The sequence below is a fragment of the Petromyzon marinus genome, chromosome 6 (assembly GCF_048934315.1).
Source record: "Petromyzon marinus isolate PM22_M1 ecotype Great Lakes invasive population chromosome 6, UKy_Petmar_22M1.pri1.0, whole genome shotgun sequence".
NCBI lineage: Eukaryota > Metazoa > Chordata > Hyperoartia > Petromyzontiformes > Petromyzontidae > Petromyzon > Petromyzon marinus.
In genome coordinates this window covers 18,049,424-18,068,954 of record NC_133672.1, presented here as the reverse complement: position 1 = coordinate 18,068,954, position 19,531 = coordinate 18,049,424, and the positions used below count along the sequence as shown (strand labels likewise).

The 19,531-nt window shown below is 45.1% G+C and overlaps 1 protein-coding gene across 4 annotated transcripts in view; it reads left to right on the top strand.

Moving 5' to 3' along the window:
* LOC116939349 (F-box only protein 34-like) overlaps nucleotides 1-16,590 on the top strand; it is a 52,352-nt gene extending 35,762 nt beyond the window's left edge. For 2 of the 4 annotated variants that reach the window (XM_076065158.1, XM_032947585.2), the window contains exons 2-3: nucleotides 2,794-3,002; nucleotides 13,405-16,590. In XM_076065158.1, the coding sequence (XP_075921273.1) occupies nucleotides 2,929-3,002; nucleotides 13,405-15,790 (2,460 nt within the window). In that variant the 5' untranslated portion in view covers nucleotides 2,794-2,928 and the 3' untranslated portion in view covers nucleotides 15,791-16,590. The remainder of the gene's footprint in view (nucleotides 1-2,793; nucleotides 3,003-13,404) is intronic. The other 2 variants (XM_076065159.1, XM_076065160.1) reach the window with 1 other exon arrangement.
* Nucleotides 16,591-19,531: the final 2,941 nt, after the last annotated feature.

Here is a 19,531-nt window from a genome sequence, read left to right as displayed (position 1 = left end):
CAAATCACACCGGAACTGTGCTGGACAATGTTCATCAGAAGATTAACCTCATCTAAATCATTATGGAAGATGAACTTAGTTTCTTGAAATTGGTGGGAGACATGTAGACGTTTGAAATAATGTTGTTTTCGCTATATTTTATCCATATTAGTGCAGTACCTAATAAATGCACTCCATGGCGATCACAGAGTCTTTCTATTAAATGTCAACCAAAGTGCAAATATCGGAATTAAATTGAATTCAGACAAGGTAATGTTTTTCTCACATGACATCCTAGTTAAATGGAGTCCATCTGATTAGTTTGCAAAATTAAATAGTTTGAAATGTTCAGAAGACACAGTAGTTTAGAAATGTCCTTTGAACAGTCGGTCGGTCCATCATTATCAGCCATGATCAATCTGCTGCTGGATGAAGGCCTCCCGAAATGGGGAGGAGCTATTCCAATGAGCCAACATGCTCACTTTGCACAGGCAGACCAGTTCTTCCTCAGCCATGTCTCTACGATTATAGCCTGCTAGAGGATTGCTCTTTCATGGTAATGAGTACGTCATATTTTGTTCACTGAAAACAGTGAAGTAGATTGCACAATTTATTAATAGAACATTAGCTGTTGCAACCCCGAAATGACGTAAGTGTACATTCTGTATTGATTTGTAAATGCGTAATAGAATGGGTTAGTGAAACATAAAATAATGTAAGTGTACATTCTTTGTTGGAGGGACATATTTCTAATTGAATGACACTGGGTAGCCCAAATATTAGATAACTCCACGTTCGGTATTCTGTCAGGGTCCAAAAGGGTTTAACAATGAAGACGGAAATAAAAGTGCAGGGAATAAAGGCAATGGTTGGCACGTTTCACAGAAATACTTTAACGTTATGAGATTTGATGATCCATCAAATGTAACAATGTCGATGATTTTCCTGTCACCAAGATATCATGGTGGTGTTTGAGCTGATTCAAGTGTGCCTTCTCCCATAATGTAATTAAGCAATAATTAATTAGTTACATATAATAAAAATCCATATTTGCAAAATGTCACCATACCTACTGAATATTTTGCACCTTGGCCTGTTTAAAATTAATTTTTAAAAAAGGTGTAAAAGGCATTTGGGCGTTACCATGCTTTGCATGCAACAGAGAATGCATGAAGCAGTTATAATTACCCGTGCATTTTGAAGATGCAGTGTTTAAGAGCAGTGTCTACCACATTACAGGGAATAGGGCATGTCTGGTCGGGTACCGCTGTGGTCCCACCACCGCACAAATACAGGGCTTGCGTAATAGAAAGCAAAGGGCAGTGCAACAAAATCTATTGTGCTGTACTTCTATGCTCCCCACCTTCACTAACCCACACTGAGCATCCTGGTTAGGTATAGATCGACTCACCCCCAGGACTCGCGTGGCATTGGGCATGTGACTGTCATCCAGCAGTCAATTGGCAAAAGGGCTTTTTTACTTGCACTTAGACAAACAGTTGTGGTCAAAAGCGCTCTTTTAATAACTGTAAGGTTCCAAGGGCAAATATCAGCTTGGGCTGAATCAGACCATCTTTCCTTTTAAGAGTTAATACAATAAATACCACTTTGTTGAAGTCCACAATGGTTGACCTATGGAGTGGCCATCATGATAGGAATGTGGAATCTCCACCACTGGCTCAGAGCTGTCAGTGAAGATGGGCATCGCCTGGTTTTGTTGTACGGGTTACACACGTTCATGCGTTCAAGCGTCAGGTGTAAGAGCTTGACCGCTCTATGCATGAATTAGAGGTTGAGTTTATATAAATAATAAATAAAAATGCATGCTTCAGGCCTATGGACTTTCACCATTAGGCTTGCACAAGGAACATTCGCCAAAAACATAGGATTTCATATTCTTAGTTTTTTCGGTAAAGTCACGTTGAAGAGAAACAACAAAATAACAAAATATATATAAAACAATAAAAAATTCTCACGACGTTTCGACCATAACTCAAACGGTCATCATCAGGTGTGTCGGTTTGCATAAATTTATGCATCATCAGGTGTGTCGGTTTGCATAAATTTATGCAATTTATGCAAACCGACACACCTGATGATGACCGTTTGAGTTATGGTCGAAACGTCGTGAGAATTTTTTTATTGTTTTATATATATTTTGTTATTTTGTTGTTTCTCTTCAACGTGACTTTACCGAAAAAACTAAGAATATGAATTACTGCAGTCACGAAAGCTTTAAATCAAAACATAGGATTTGTTTTTGTTTCAAACCCACATTGAAACCCTTTTGTGGCTTAGGACGCTACATGTTCACTGTTGTTGTTTCTGAAACTCATTTCATTTGAGAATGAACCACCCATAGCTGAATAAAGTATTATGCCAGGAAAATAGGTAATCATCGTTGGGTACAACTAGATCTAGCCTCCGAAAGCCTCTGACCCCAAACGTTCCAAAATGATTTGTCACAGTGGCCTATAGACCTGCTTTTAGTTACTAGTATGCACGTGTACATATGTCTTGTCTAAAAAGTCTTAAGTGAACATTAATCCTTCTTGATAGTTATTTTCTTTAGCGTGCTGCTGTATTTCTGAACATGTCCTGTTCTCCTGTTTCAGCTCTAGTAATGTCTTATAAATATTGTCTTACCATTTGTGGAAACAGCTGTAGAAATATTTACAGCCTCGTGGAATGTATCTTAGCTCGCTGCCGTTTGACGTCCTATCGCCATCAGCCTGGTGTCGTGAAGAGTTTTTGTAAGCGGCTTCTTGCTGACGGACGATGTGCACGCGCGCGCGTGTGCGTTCCGTCCTGCAGTGCGCGGAGCGTCGCGGGGAGTGCGCATGGCTCACGAGCGAGGGAGGGCACCACTCCTGTCAACGATGTAGGAGCAGCGGATGCGTGCAGCGTGGGCTTCTCACGACGTGCGCTTCTCTCGACGTGCGCTTCGGCATGGTCCATGGTCCCGGCCAGCGCTCACCCGCACAGCCCTCGGCCTGCAGCAGCCCCTTCATCATCGCCAGGAAGTGAGGCCCAAGCGTGCTTGCCGCTCCGTGCCCTGACATTGCCCCGGGCTCCACTGCGCTTGTCTCAGCGTTCCCCCTCTCCGCTACCCTCCTTGCCTTGAGCTTTCTCAATGGCGCGGTGTTCTGTCCGCAGTGGCAGAGCGTCCAGTGTGCAGGATGTGCGATTGTACCGGGGCACCGGGGGCCCCGGGGGCACCGGGGGCCCCACGGGCCACAGGCGTCGAGCTCTGAAGTTGGGGGAAGTTGGAAAGGGGACCCCATTTCATTCTTTGCACCAGGGCTCACGCCAACCAATAAGTTATCCAAGCGTGGATGAGATGTGTAACTCGGAAGCGGTGGTAAGTTGATCCTTTCAGCCATGTTTCGCTTCTTCCCACGAATGAGAGGAGTTCAAGGCCAATGATGGTGCCCCCGCATGTCATCGCACATAGGAGGACATTTTCCCGTACCCCACAAACTAGTTTTAAGAATAGAGAGGTCTGATTTCGTGTTAAGTTGCAAGTGGTCGAGGCAGCAGCAATATCGGCGTGCAGCATTTAACATTTATGAGTCTGTGAAGATTGCGTCGTAACTGAATGAGCAAAGATGACTTTCGGGTAGCGTTTTCATCTCGGCCGGCCCCACAGCTGACGGCGCACGCTCGCCTCCGTACGCAAGGATGTGCTGTTTTCGTTTCCCCAGAGGGATTATTTATTCAGTGTTGCAGACGCCGTATTAAGCATCGTTTGATGCTGTCGTGTAGAGAGAGTGATTAGTGGCAGCGTAGTTTGTTAGCATGGGGCTGTCTGCCAGTGCTGCTGCAGGGGCAGCCTTGGCTCTGCAGGAGGTTGTGCACACTCGCTGTACGAAAGAGAAATTGTGAACTCTCGCGGAGAGCTGCCTAAACTCGGAGATTCAGTAGAGTTGCTTTCAAGGCCCATTTCAGTTCCTGCCTAATCAACTGAAAGAAAGCATTCACTTTCTATGCGAACATTTCTGTTATAGTCATCCAATTGTGATGAAAAGGTAGTTAAACCAATTACAATGCTCATATCAGTTCAAAAGGCACTGCTTCTGGCGCCCAGCTCCCGATGCGACCCAAACCCCTCGAAGCCTTCATTGAATTTCTAATGCTCCTCAACACTGTGGATATGTCATAGTCCAGCCCCCCCCTGTGCACCTAACTTCCCATGAGAGAAACACCAAGTCAAGGCTTTTCCTAATGCCATATTTACACTGTCAAGGCAACAGCAGGTAGTTTACGTTGATGTATAAATATTACATGGCACCACTTATTATAAAATTATCCTTTAAATTGCTCACCGAAGTCCATGGTTGCTGTTAAGAACTCGCAGAAAATATCCCCAAGAATAGTCTCTGCCCACAGCGACCCCTCAATCAACACTTGCAATCACAGCTATACATCCCCACGAGAGCTTCACAATCTCCACACGGAGCCTTGCATTCACAAACCACTAACTTACTCAAGCTGCACCATTCACAAGAGGTGCAATTTAACATTATCCGGCATTTGTGTTGTGAAAGACCTCGCCAAATCAACATCTATTTTTCGGACATTTTTTTATCACACACTGGAATTTTACTGTTATCCAGTGTGAATATTTTTTAAGACTGAAGTGAGCATTGCACTTCTTTCCCTGCCAGTATGCAGATTTTACAGAGCCACATGTCTGTGTAAACAAGTGCGTGCCCATTACAATGTTATTTTTATCAAGATATCTGCCAAGGTTACATTCCGCCACAGTTTATTTAGAAAGTTTTTTTAGAAAGAGCCGTGACAAGAAAGTCTCTCTGGGAAAACAGTTCTTGAGACATTGCCGTTGAAAAGGTTCACATTTGTAACTTAAGAGGTCATTAAAATTATAATGATAGTGATGGGAATGACAACAGCGGTAGTGATGAATGGCGTTGTTGTTTTGTGAGTGACATTTATGTAATTAAGTCTTATTGAGATGAAAGGGAAGGGTGGCTGGGAAGCAAGCAAAGGGGAACATGCCCCTCCTTGGCTGGAGGTTGTAAAATTGCCTTGGATGTATTTACCAAATGCTACTCAAATTTCTGATTCGGTTATTAATTGGGCATTGTAAAGATTTATTTTCGTGGAGAGGTTAACAAAAATATAAAGTCAGCCACGCATTTCAGGATGATGCACATTTGACATTTATTTCTGTGATGCTCGTTTGAGAGTTGTTGTTTTTACATGTGGGTTGCCATCCACAATAATTCGCCTTTCCCTGATTTATTGGCTATAAATTTGCGGGAATTATAACATTTATGGCACAAGTTGCCCATCGGGCCCAAGGGTCCCTCTGAATCGCAGTGCTTCTGTTGCCACATGATGTCACGCTCACCAGGAGCCTTTCTTCATCATCATCATTGGGCTTATTCCAAAGCACCTTTCACTGTGCATGCTGCCTCAAAGCACATCGAGAGTCATGAGAAACGTTTCCAGTGCAGTATTTTCTTGCAATGCTGCACAAACCCACCAGCTCATTATAACGTAGATATTCAATGTGGAAGCTAAGTTGGCGTACATCTCCGTGGATCGTAGTAGAGCCGCGCTCTATTTAAGTCCTGCGTGCCTCCCGTGTGCTTGCCATTATTTATATACCATTAGTATGCTCACCCGCGGGCACGTGCGCATGGGCGTTACCGCTGTGGCATGTGGCTGCACGAGCACAAACGCCGAGCAGCCCGTTGGCCTCCCAGTCGGGGCACGATTGTGAGGAGCTCTGGTTCGCCGGGCGTGGTGACCCCCCCCGCTTGCGGTGTAGGAAGGCGCACGCAGGCTTCGTTGGTTATGCGCCGGTGCGGTCGTCACACTGTGAGCATGGCGACGCGAAGCTCCCAAGCTCACTGCGCCTTTTTTTTCTTCCTCTAGGATCGTTCCATCGGCTCGCTTGGTCGGCGCTTGTCACTTTTCACACTGTCGCTATAGTCATTCGGTTGTCTTGACTGTCGGGCAACCATTTGTTGTCGCCTGCAGGTGTTTCTTTAACGTACGGAGGTAGGCCTCGACAACCTGTATTGGTTTTCAGAGAAACTAGACTTATCGGGTGACGTGACCTTCTAACCTCACTTTTATTCTCTCTGTGTATCTATCTAAATATTTTCACTTACGCTGTCACTTCAGTAAAATGGAGGAAGGGCGAGAGACAGAGTAGAAATGGGTGTGGAGGGGGAGTTACGAGTCATCTTGTTGTTGTAATTGAAGTGGGATATGCTCTGGGTGTCATCATTACTGGGCTTAGAAGCTTGAAACATTATAACCAGCTGTTTTCCAGAGGAAAACGCTACCAGCCACTTACAAGCACAGACAAGTGTATTTTGTTCATAGACCAGCAGGTATTTATCCAGGTACAAACCAAGACAAAGATCCCCATGTCACCCCTATGCAAGCTGTCGGGGCAAGTGCTGTGAGCAAGGCACACAAAGACACCGCACCAGTTTCTAATTTGACCGAGGGCAGGACCAGGACTGCTGCAGATAATCACCACCACAGATGTTAACCGTGGCGGGCAATTGAACTCTGGGTGTTGGGTTCATAGTAGACTTTGCCAACTGCTACCCTTCGTCTCCCCCTCAAGGTACACACACTTACAGAAAAATACATGTACCTATAGCAGTATGCACACACAGACGAGCAATATCCCCCACATCTTAAGGCCACCTCGGGCAATTGCTCTTAAGCACCAATTTAGCTCAGCGCGACACAAAAAAGGTGTGACCAACACTACAAATCAACGTCATTGTCTTCATGAATGCCGATGTTGGCACCATACCAAGTACTCATTTTAGGTTGTGTATAGGGTAAGGTTGCCATGGGCAGGTTCATATACTTTACTATTTTTATATATTGTCATATACAGTTATTATTTTGCTCGGGTTATAAAAAATTCGGAAACTCAAAAGTGAGCAAAGCATTACACATTGTATCAGAGCTCTGAGCTGGCACAGTAGAGAATTCCTGGGTTTGAATCTGAGTAGACATGTCAGATTGAAACTCGGTTTCAAGAGAAGGGAGTTGAGCATTTTCACTTAGTCACTAATGGCTGTACAAAAAAAATAAGCATTAAATGTACTTTTTCAGTTAAATTTGACATTTAATTTGTTATGGTGACACATTGTGGAATGTTTACTGTGCAACAAACACTTTGAAGGAAATTTAAACTAATGCCATGCAGTGTGGGTAAGAGACCCAATTACAGCGACTTCAGAAGCAGTTATGCGAGGAAAGTCTCGGACACACGATGATACACTGCTTACTGAAATTGGGGCGCCGTGGTGGCGAGATGTTGACTACATTGCCTGGGGTGCAGGAGGTAGTGTGTTTGATTACGACCCTATATCTCGATTATCTTTTTTAACTAAGTTTCAAACTTTTTTATAGCATTACCTACAGGTTTGCTTCTGTCGACGAAATCTGTGCTTGGCACAGCTACCAAATTCTAATTGCACGCTGGTGTCATGTCTTTTATGATCAACACCGTCAGACTAACGTGTCGGCACCTGTGGAGGAAATGCACCATGCAGATATTTTGACTCAGAAGTGTCACAGGGATGCGTGCGAGTCTCTAGAGGTGGACCCCACACTGACATAATGTAAAAGTGAATTAGACAGGTGGCAGGAGAATTTTCCAGGCCTGTGTTAGAAATGTAGCCCACAGGGGTGTTAACGCGAATAGATGTAACCTGGCCAAAAATATCCAGGGGCAGTGGAAATAGGAATATTCTGTGCAGAGGAAAGAACATTTGATATAGCAACATTGTCGGTTTGTTTTGGGAACAGTGGTGTATTTCAGGAGTGACTGGATGCGGTTTCTTGTAAACAAGAACCAATGTTGAACCTGATGACATGGTTTGGTCTGATACCTGTGCAAATCACCTTATTACATTTAGAACTATGGCAAGTTATTTTTTTCTAATTGCTTCACAATTGGGCTTTATAAAGGATAGTTTTTTTTAAATATGTACAAGTAAAAATAATGTTATTGTACTTAGTCTGTTACATATCACGTAACGTTACTGAAGCTGCAACAAGCTCATGTACAGCCATATTGTCAATTCCTATTACACCTGATTTGTTGTGCATGGTGGTTACTCATCGTAGCACTAACCAAGCTCGTTAGCTTTCGAAGTTTGATGGGATTGGGTGCTTTCCAGGTGGTGTGGTCAGAGCTGTAACAGTTGATTTTAAGTGTGTATATTGTATTTGGATAGGGCACTGGAGCGCAGTGGTTGGTGGACTGTGCTATGGACCTAGAAATCTGAGTTTGATTCCTGGCCAAGGCAAACCCTCAGTGGCAAATGATATCTGAACCAGCTCTGGCCACCAGCATGTTGAAGTATGGTCAGACAACAGCCATAACACACATGGAGTTGTTTGTGGAGGGCCACATCTAGCAGTCGATTGTAAATGTTCACCCATTCATCGTTTGCACATGGCACTCTTTTTGCCATTTATCACTCAGTCGTATATTCATCTTTAGTCGTAATTAATCAGTGTTCACAATTATAGTATCCATAAAATGTTATGATCCGCGAGGTGGCTGGGAGGCTGAGGGGTTAATAGCATGTCAGAGCACTAAGCTGACACTGTGATCATAGGTTCAAATCTGTGCAGGCACCCATGATTAAAACAGATTCTCAAGTGTAGCCAGTTAAGGGTTTTGGCCCAGTCGCCCATAACAGCATAACAAAATAATCGTAGAAATATAATTCCATTAAATTCAGGATATTTAAGTTAAGAATTAGATGGTGTTTTAGTTTGACTGGCATGCAACAAGAGCCTCCGTTTACAAGGCATCTAAAAAGGCACACCACCGAGTGTACACGAGGCCATCGAGGGGACTTCAGAGATCATTCTGTGGTGTCACCATGGAGGGGCTGCTCTGACAATGGGTCATGATACACTGCTTGCTGTCAGATTTCCAAGTGGAAATGTATTTCAACGATGTGACACCTTGAGCATAAGTGGACAATAATCCAAACAACAACAAAAACGTGTGATATCCAAAAACGCACCACAATAGTTGGTGTTGGTGGATTCAGCTTTTAGGCTTCATGGCAATGTCTGTTTAGCCGTCCTTATATCACATTAACTGCTTCCTGACGTCGCTTTCACGTGTACATACATGTGTCCCCATATGCAACGCGCAATCTAAAATTTCAGTGGCTACAAGACTTTCCCCAGGAATTTCATCACAGCTTTACGCTTGAGCAACACAAACTGCAACCGGTTCGTTTCTGAAAACCGCAGTGCTTCCAACGCGGCTACGAGTGACACTTTGGCACCGTGCTTTGACAACCAATTCAGTGACATTCTGCACAAAGGCAGTTGTACTGTAGACACATGTTTGTCAGCATGATGGTGTTTGCTCAATAATGTCTGCATGTATGTCGTATAATAACAATTATTGAATGCAATCGCGCGATTGCAGCAGTTGTTTTGTGCAGAGAGAGTACAGTAGTACATGCTGTTTTGCTTTCTGAACCAATGAAGCCTCTGCAAAGTCTTTACACCTGAGTCAAAATTTTGTCGCCTACAGCAAAACTATGTTTGAAAAATGATAAACAAGGGTTTGGTGACTCCAAATTTCCATTGAGCAATTTGTAGAGAAGCTAATGCCATTGCATTTATAGAAGTAATTTACATTATCCTTCCCTGTTCTAGCCACACTTTGAGGGCTTCCCTCTCCGTGTGGCACTCACTTGAAAAACTAACTTGCTAAATAATATTATTTTACCATGTAAGGCCCACTTGAGCTCTCAAACTATTTTCAGAAGGTGACCTGGCCCCAAATCATAGCTCAACGAAGTAGCTTATCATCAGGTGGGAATTTATAGCAGTCAAATATTCTAAACATGTGCGTTGTAAATGTGGAGGGAAAATCCGGAGGACCCGGAGAAAAATCCCCACGACCACGGAGAGAACATGCAAACTCAAAATATACAGGAGTCCGGGTCGGAATTGAAAACTTCCGAACTCCTGTATACCAGGCGAGGTAGTTAATCTTGCCACCATGTATCCGAAGGCTCTTCATTCTCTTTCCTGTAATCCAATAGCTCAATATTTTAATCCCCACATCTACAAACGCTCTCTCTCCTTTCTCGGTCAGTCCCTCTCCAATTGTAAAGCGTCTTGGGATGGGATTGCTTTTACTATACGTCCTTGATCATTCCAAATAGTTTTATGACCGCGATAGAAAGGGTTCCTCAAGCCATTTCCATCTCTCAATATTGTGATGCAACAATTCATCTCCTGCGCACACGCTAATTTCATCATTCCTTTTCCATGGTGGATGTCTCTCTGGGTGTGTTCCCTCCTTCGCCTGCCACTCATTAGTCTCGACCACCAGCCATCAAACCTCACAAGGATGTGTCCTACTCAAGTCAACTTCCTTTTTTAACATTCAAAGATGTCTGTAACTTGCATTGCTCTCTCGTCAGCGTGCTCCTCGTTATGTAGCTTTGTAACTCCCAAGTGGGCACCTCTCCATGTTTATTTTCACACTGTTCTGCTTTTATCCCATTTTATTTGACAATGTCCATAGTTTTCAATCTGTATGTCATCACAGTTAACACGCCCTTATTAAAAACTTTTTGTTGGAAAACATATTTTGCACAAACTCAATTATACTTTTAGTGGCACACCTTTACTCCAGCTCCCACAATGTACATACTCAAATAGAAATGTTAATAAAACAAACTAATAATATTAAAACATATTAATAATACTGTTACCCATTTGGCAAGCCAACCATTGTTTAAGATTAAATGTGACTTTGTTGGAAAGACAAGCTGGCCAAAGCACAGCTTGTCTACCTGTAGTGGATGACACATGTAGACTGACGTTTTCACAATCGTTTGTTTGACCTTCAATGACGTGCTCGGGCTGACCGGCATTTTCGGACAAGCCAAAACATGCACCTGTGGCTTTAGTCTAAGGCGATAACATTTTGCCAAATTTAAAGATCTGACACATGAGTGATATTACTTGTACATTCTGTAATTTATATGTTAAATACGGAGCATTGTTTTAGTTTGAGCCGTTGCGTGCTGCGCAGTGTAGATTTCCTGCGTTTCTTACTGCTATTGTGCAACGGATGTACACTCGCTGTGGGGTTGTCTCGGTTTTCTTTGCAGGTTTTGAGTTAAGTGCAGTTGAGGGGGCAGCAAGGGCTGGCTTGCGGGGGTGACATGTTTGACAAGGTTCACAGGGGTCCATGCTTTAGTTGTGTGCAGTAAAGATACCTTTCCGTTTCAAACAAGACTCAAAAGATGCGTGAAAAAGCACACAGCCATTGTGCATATGGCAAAGAAAAACATCGGCATTCCCTCTGTGCTCTCTGGTCCCCTCGTCTTAGATCAATTTGAGCAAATGTGACCAACTGACAGAAGCAGTGATGCAGTGATTTGACAAATGTAGACCCATATTCTTGGTTCTTTCGGTAAAGTCACGTAGAAGGAAAACAATAAAATAATAAAAATATAAAACGATAAAATTCTCGCAACATTTCGACTGCAACACAAGCAATCATCATCAGGTGTGAAAACCACAGCAAGAAAATAGGTTTTTTTTTAAATATATATAATTTTCTTGCTGTGGTTTTCACACCTGATGATGATTGCTTGTGTTGCAGTCGAAACGTCGTGATAACTTTATTGTTTTATCTTTTTATTATTTTATTGTTTCCCTTCTACGTGACTTTACCGAAAGAACCAAGAATATGAATCCCTGCAGTCACGAAAGCTTTAAATCAAAATGTAGACCCGTTTCCTCCAAATAAGGGCTGTTATGGATTTTTCACATCGTTTGCAGTTTTGATTTGAGTAAGGTGTTTTCACTGCCCTGGCCTGTTGGCAGGTATGTTGTGTGCCTATCATCCTCTGGAAGGATGATTAGCTGTGCTGCCTAATGTCTGGGGAAAGTAAAATACATAAAAAAATTGTAGAGTTGATCCAAAATGAACTGTACAATGGACAAATTAACCAGCCATAATATCAGTCATGTTAAATTTCGATTTAAAGCTTTCGTGACTGCAATGATTCATCTTCTTTGGTTCTTTCGGTAAAGTCACGTAGAATGAGAATAAAATAATAAATTGATCAAATAAAATAACACAATAATATTCTCACGACGTTTCGGCCACAACACAAGCGGCCTTCATCAGCGGCCTTCATCAGGTGAAGGCCGCTTGTGTTGTGGCCGAAACGTCGTGAGAATATTATTGTGTTATTTTATTTTATCAATTTATTATTTTATTCTCATTCTACGTGACTTTACCGAAAGAACCAAAGAAGATGAATCAATCATGTTCTCGCTGATTAATTTGCTTCGGTAAAATTTTCTCCAATAAAAATAGGGGTGGGTGAGCGGTGACGCAGAGGTTAGTGTGTTGTGCTATGAACCCAGTGACTTGAGTTTTATTTTTAGTATATTCAAAACTGTTGATTTATTAAAAAAAATTTAATTGGCCCATTTTCTGAAGCCCCCTCCCTCCGCCGTGTAAATTGTAGAGTCTGACCAAAATTTAGTAAGTCCTCTCATTCCCCGAAATGTGTCGGCCTCTTGTAGTTTTCTGTTATATGGCAGTAATGCAGTAATATTGATGAACGGCCTAAAGAACCACGTTTTTACCCAAGTACAAAACCTTTGTGCGAATTAAAGGTTTTATATACATATTTATTCTTGTGTACATGTTTAAAAGTCCTTAAACCCAAACATACTTTGTGCTTTAAAGCTTTCGTGACTGCAGTAATTCATATTCTTAGTTCTTCAACGTGACTTTACCGAAAAAACTAAGAATATACTTTGTGCTGTAAAGGCCAGTGTTGGATGACCCATGATTACTCTATATAGCAGCGACCATTCTGTAGGATAAGCAATGTTGAATTGGTCGTAATGTTCTTATATATAGTTTAAACTATTTTGCCCATTATATCTGTACATGCTCACTTATGGGACACCTGGTATAACATCCGAGCTCATAATTATAAAATCACGACTTTCAAATCGTGGCCAGGGTTGAATCTGCACTTCATCCATCCATGTTCATGAACATGAGTACGGTCAATGAATGTTAACCACTTGGTGGGACATCAGCAACTGTTGCCCTCTTGTAAGATTGTGTAATTTTTCCACCACTAGCGTGGTATTGGTGTTGGAGATGAGTCCTGTGCAACATTTTGTTTAACCATTGGGCCACTCGAGTTTTTGTTTTACTTCAATAAAAACATGAAAAAGTGTTGACATTAACCAATGAAAATGTTTGCGTATGGAATGAATTATTATTTGCGTGCTGTTCTGATGTGACTATAATTTCGGATGTAACGTTGTTGTACTCTTACCATCATTTTCAAGCTCACGCCGGCTTCCTGTGCTTCTTCCTTGTCTCCACAGCCAGCTCAGCATGCAGCTGAAGCCATATGCGGGCAGCCATGGCAAGGCGGCGTCCCCCTCCTCACAGCTCTTCGAGCGGGCCAAGCGCTATTTCCGCAGCGCACAGTCTAGCATGAGCATCACTGGCTTTGGGAGTCGCGTTGTGTGGGGCGCTGTGGGCGGTGCGGTCGGCGGTGTCGCCTTCTGCAGGGCTTGCAGTGGAAAGCCAGCCCGGGGCAAGGCCAGCGGGGGTGGTTCGGGCGGAGGTGGCGGCCGCAGCCTGATGCGGGACGCGGCCGAGTGGTGCTTGGACCGACAGGCGGAGCCCAAGGTGGTGTGCGAGGCATGCATGGCGGCGGCGGCTGCGGCGGCGGCGGCGGCGGCGGCCCACAACGGAGAGGAGCAGCGCGTGCAGCTGGATATACTGTCCGTGATCAAGCCTGGAAACACTCGCGAGAAGATCGCCTTCTTCATTCGCAACCAGTGTAACAGCTGGAACGGGCAGCTCAAGGTGAAGAACCCCTGGGAGCAAGGCTGCACCAAGGCGAAGCGACGTCGCAAGTCGCAGGACTCTGACGTGGCGTCGGCTCAGAATGCCCGGTCTGTGTCGGAGGCCGCCTGCCAATGCTCCACAAGCGCGTTTAAGGAGCCCGATGGGCGAATGGCAAATGCCTGCTCAGATGGGCTTGAAAGCTGTAATGAGAATGTGCTGTCAGAGAGTGACATGCTGTCCGTACTGGAAAAGGTAGCACTGTTGGAGGGCAAGAGTGCAAGAGAAGGCGTCGGCAGGAGTCGAGTTGGAAGCAGCTCTTCGGCTCACGCGTCTGATGCCGCGGCTGCGAGCCAAGAACCTGATCTTCAGAAACATTCTCTAGATGCTGCGTGCTCTCCTCCTGTTTCCTGTTCTGTGGGAGACAGCTTAGCGAGGGCCTGGTGCGACAGGCCCCACGTGGAGACGTGGTGCGAGCGTGTTCGTGTGGACAGCGGCACCCAGCCCAGTGCGTGTGGGGAGTTACCTGCCGAGTCTGTGCGCGTAACGGAGGCAATCGCACGGCTTGAATTGGAGAGCCTGAAGCAGCAGCAGCCCGGAGACCGAACATCCTGCAGCCTTTCTCGCAACAGCAGCCTGCGTCGCTCTTTCAAGAAGATCTCCATTTCGTCCTCGGCCGCATCTTGCTCCTCTGCCTCGGCTGCCTCACAGCCTGCACGCGTCGCTGACGCCACTGACACTTTTAGTGCAGAAGCACTGGCTGGTGAAGATTGTTCATTGTCCCTTGCCAGCTCTCCTGCTGTTCAGACCAGCCCAAGCAATGATAGATGCACTTTGACTGCAGGTGCCACTGTAGAAAACTTTGTTCAAATTTCCTCCACGCCTGCTTCTCCTGCAGTAGTAGATAGCGAGAGTAAAATTGATCACGAAAAGGGGCCATTTTGTTCCCAGCTTGTGGCTTCAGCAGAAGGTCAAAGTCCTGTAGACGTCGTTTGTCAGGATCCAAAAGTCTGCAAAACTTCGCCTTCTCTTTGTGTCGCCCTTTCATCTGTCTGCAAGTCCCTGTGCACAAGGGACAGTAGCCCTCCAGGAAGCACTGCCACAAAGCCCGCAGAGGCGTATGATGACGCCTCTTCAGGTGACACAAAGGGAATGGCCTTCACTGGCTTGCAGGCCGCCAGCACCATACGGCTCGCTGTGGACGGTGATGTCGCCGGGGCAGCGGAGCAGAGCACCCATTGCACTGAGGCAAGAACGGAACCAGACGGATGTGCCAACAATGAAGGCTCCTCGCTGGCCGACCTGATTCCCGGCCAGCTCTTCCTGCTTGCAGCACCTGCGGTGTCTGAAAAGGGTTCGGAGAAAAGCTTAGCACCGGCTTTGTCGGAGGTCACATCAGGTGATTGCGTAGAAGAGCAAAGCAGTCCAAAGCTGTCACCCAGCAAGAGCAAAAAGGCCGTGTCGCACGAGTTTTTGGAAACGCGTTTCCGCATTCAGCAGCTTCTGGAGCCTCGGCAATACATGTTATCCCTACCGGACCACGTGCTCGCTCAGATGTTCGGTTACCTTCCAACACGCTGCTTGGCGGCGCTCAAGTGCACGTGCCGCGACTTCAAGTGGCTTATCGAGGCGTACGACATTCGAGCCACGGACTCTCGCTGGAGTGACGACCCGCGTTACAGCGATGACCCTTGCAAACAGTGTCGAAAGCGGTACCAGCGTGGGGACGTGTCTCTCTGCCGTTGGCATCCAAAGCCATACCACCGTGACCTCCTCTACGGCCGCTCCTACTGGATGTGCTGCCGTAAGCCTGACCGTGATGCCGCAGGCTGCAAGGTGGGCCTGCACGACAACAACTGGGTGCAGCCCAGCGACCGCCTGCAGCAGATTCGCCGCTTCTCTGCAGAGGAGCACTGAGGAGGAGGAGGGGACCGTTGTGGCTCGGACGATGGGCTGCGTGTTTGGGAAGGGGTGGCTGCCTCACCCCTTTGCAAAACTCGCGCGTGTGTATATTTGTGTTTGTGTGCGCCTGATTCCCCTGTCCCTTCCAAGCCCTTGCCTTCTTCCTCAGTCTGAATGAGACGCAGAGACAAACCGCGATCACGCTACCTTGACGACCTACTGATCTCTTTGCTCTCAGCACTCACTGTAATAGTTTTGCCGTGCCTGGAAGCAGATTTGCTACAGATAAAGAGGCGTTTAAACGTAACAGTGTTTGTTATAATTGGGAGTACAAGGTGTGTTCTATTATTTAAAGAAAATTCCACTTTTCATAGCATTCAGTGTATATATACATTGCTAACACATGACTCCGATGTAGAGATCCAGTTACAAACTGTAGATAATTCATACTGTGAACTAATCTGTAATTACATCAGACCGATTATAAGACCCGAATTTGCGTAGGCAAACCAGTTTAAAAGCTTGTCTTCATGGCTTCGCTCACTGGGTGGCTGCAGTAATGTGTTGCACAATCAAAAAAGGGTCAAAGGCATACACAGGCTGCTTAAATGCACACCTAATGTGAACATTTCATGTCAACAAGTCTATCAATTGTTCATTTGCTGCATGTGTGTGTGTGTGTTGAGGATGAGAAAGATAATGCAGAAAATTGTACAAAGGAAATGTCACCCGATGGTGTAGTTAATTGTGTGTGCATGGCTTTGCCTCCTATTGTGTGTAATCAATAAATCTGGCTTAATTTTTCTGTGCATTGATCCAAATGTTGTGGTGTGTGATTCATAGCCGACTAACTGCTCATGCAGCCCATGTGATGCTGTGAGTGCAGGAAGGGGGGGGGAGGGGGCTTCTGGAGCAAATGAGATTGGTCAACACCTACTTACCCCACTGTCTACCAATAATTGATTTCCTGTGACGCCTGTGTGTTTCTTTATTTTTAATTGACATAAAATTCATAAAATCACCTTACACTGTCACATGCCTGATGTACAATTGCCTCGCTGTGTACTTGCACAACGTTTTCTACTTTGTGTCATTGAACAGGCTTGAGCCCTAGATACAAGAACCAATTATTTTATATATTTTTTTACGTTATGCCTTTCCGCAGTGTTGTGTGGTAATATCTGTCAATGGTGTAGATTAAAGCCTTTAAGATATCTAACCTAATGCTGGTGGTGGCGAGAAATTGGTATCCAAAAATGGTTAGTGCAACAATTGCCAAATCTGCAGAAATAGTGAAAATGTCTTTTTCCATTGAATATTGTCAGAAACTGCATTTCTACGAGCACATGCATTTGGACAAAAATGTTTTTGGTTATGTTAACACCTGTTAACTAGCCCTTGAAAAGTGTATTTTGTACTGTTGTCGTGCATGTCGTGAATGTTTGTGTTGGTGTATGAATGTTTTCTGTCTGCTTGATAGCAAACCAGGTTAAACCCGTGGTCATAAGTCCCAATTATTTTTTTTTCCAAACTACATTATTCAAGAAGTCGGTAAGAATTCCTTTAAAACCCATTAAACTCGTTGAAAACCCTGACACGCTAGCCGGAGTTCTAGTGCACCGCACATGCATGCATGCGCACACCACTGCTTCAAGACTTCAGTTATATCTACTCACCTGTTGCGTAAACCGTAGGTGGTAAATACACGGCGTGGTGCAGGGTCTCAGGACAGGGCGGACGGGGTGTGGGTGACGGCTGCTGTACCGACGACGCGAGGAAGCGGCCGTGTTTGATATCGGGTGATGTCTGCAGCAGAACCTCCCCCTCCCCCTTCAGGCTCGATTGGATCTATGTGTGTGTACTTAGTGCAGTTCCTGCCAGAACTAGCAGCTCGTCTCTGACCACCGTGGAAGGTGAAGAAGGTGCAGCCCCTGCATTTGCTTTCTCATGCAACTGCTGGCGAAGAGTTTCCACCAGAGGGACCGCCATACCCAGCAATTTTGACGTCAAATAGTCCAGTTTAGCCTTTGAGACATTATGAAGCACTTTGAATACGATTTTAGCTTTACTTGGAATTGTTTTGTATTGGGTGAAATCCTCATTTGCAAGCGATTCCCCCTCCCTCACGTGGCATCTTGCTGCTGTCCAGAATTCGACACTTTCCGAACTTGCTACCCTTCACATTTCTTCCTCTGATCTTTTAAAGTCTTACCATGTTTAGTAGCCATGCTCATCTCTTTTTGCATGGCATTTTATATACCATACAATACTACTGATGTGGCAACAACTTGCATTAAAGGTATTTTTCTCAGCAGCCAGTAGTGTGTCCTGTTTCCGTGCACAACATTTTAATGCGCATTAATAAACGCATATTAATGACCAATTGCGATCTTTGTTCCGAAACAGTGCAACGCTGCACTCCCAATTTTCTGAGCTTACCAATTCGTGAACGCGCCTGCCCTCATGGTTCCTGTCAGAAAGAGATGCAATTGGAGCGGGTTCCCAAAGTGGTAGGTGAATGTACAACTCATGCCACAGACTGGAGTGCGATACGTAAACTTAACCCCCACAAAAATAAGCTTGGCTATCGCCAGAAATACCGCCATCCACAAGGGGGTCGTTCCCATTTATTTTTAGTCGGGTGTGAGTCGCGATTGATTCAATGAACTGATTAAAACACTTAAGCTCTTAATTAATCATTACGCATCTGGTGTCTATCAGAAGCTCCGTGGTAAGCTGTGCTCTCAGCAGCAGCTCGGTTGAGGTGGCAGCACTGGTGGAATACACAATTACACGTGGTCATTGCTGTGTCTTGGTCTGGAAAATAGTGTCGCCCTCGGGGACATTACAGCTGGGCTTGTGTGTACCTTAGAAAAAAGTCCGAGAGACTTTCTCAATTTAGACCCGTGCATTAAGGCTCAAATTGTGTCCACAGCCCCCCCCATCCCCGACGCCCCTTAAATATGTATGCACATTTACAAGTGAACCTTAAGGTTGTAACCCGGGGTTCCATGGTGCCCCGGCTCTCGCATAATGTGCCTGATGCAGTCATGTTTAGTCTCTGTTGATGGTCGGCGATGCGGCAATCGACTCATCTCGACGAGCTGTACTCACGATGCACCACCACGGTGCGTGCGAGCGTTCGGGGTTTCGGCGCAATCGTCCTCGCTGTGTTTCGACATCGCGGAGTGGCACTGATTTCGGATTGATTGATACCCCAGTCGCGGAGTTAAGTAACACCCCTGGAAAAAATAGTGTCCCAGAAATAAAATATTTAATTGCCTCGGCCAGTTGTATTATTTGGTACCCCGGGGTTCCCGCGCCATAAGGATCATGTTACGGAATTAATATAAATAAGAACTGACATTTGGTGTTAAAGATGCTATAGGTAATCTTGATCAGGATTCAATGACATCTTGTGGTGAAATTCCATGACATCGGAACAATCAGGGCTCGTGGGGGCAGACTGAAGAGGCCACAGAGGAGCATGTGGAGTTGAAGCAAGAAGGTGGATCTGGTGGAGCCAGGAGAGAAGTTGGAGGCTGCTGAGATCACCCAACCAGAGGGCAGACTACAGCACGGCTGCTGTGATCATAGGCTTGTAACTGTTGCCCGTGAGGGACTCACCAAATGCTACGTATACCAGAGCTGGGTTTGAATGCACCCACGCATCATTGGAGTGGGAGAGAGCAGGCTGACCAATAAATGCTGCGGAGATTCCTGATGGTATCGGCAAGAGACCTCCATGAACACCAT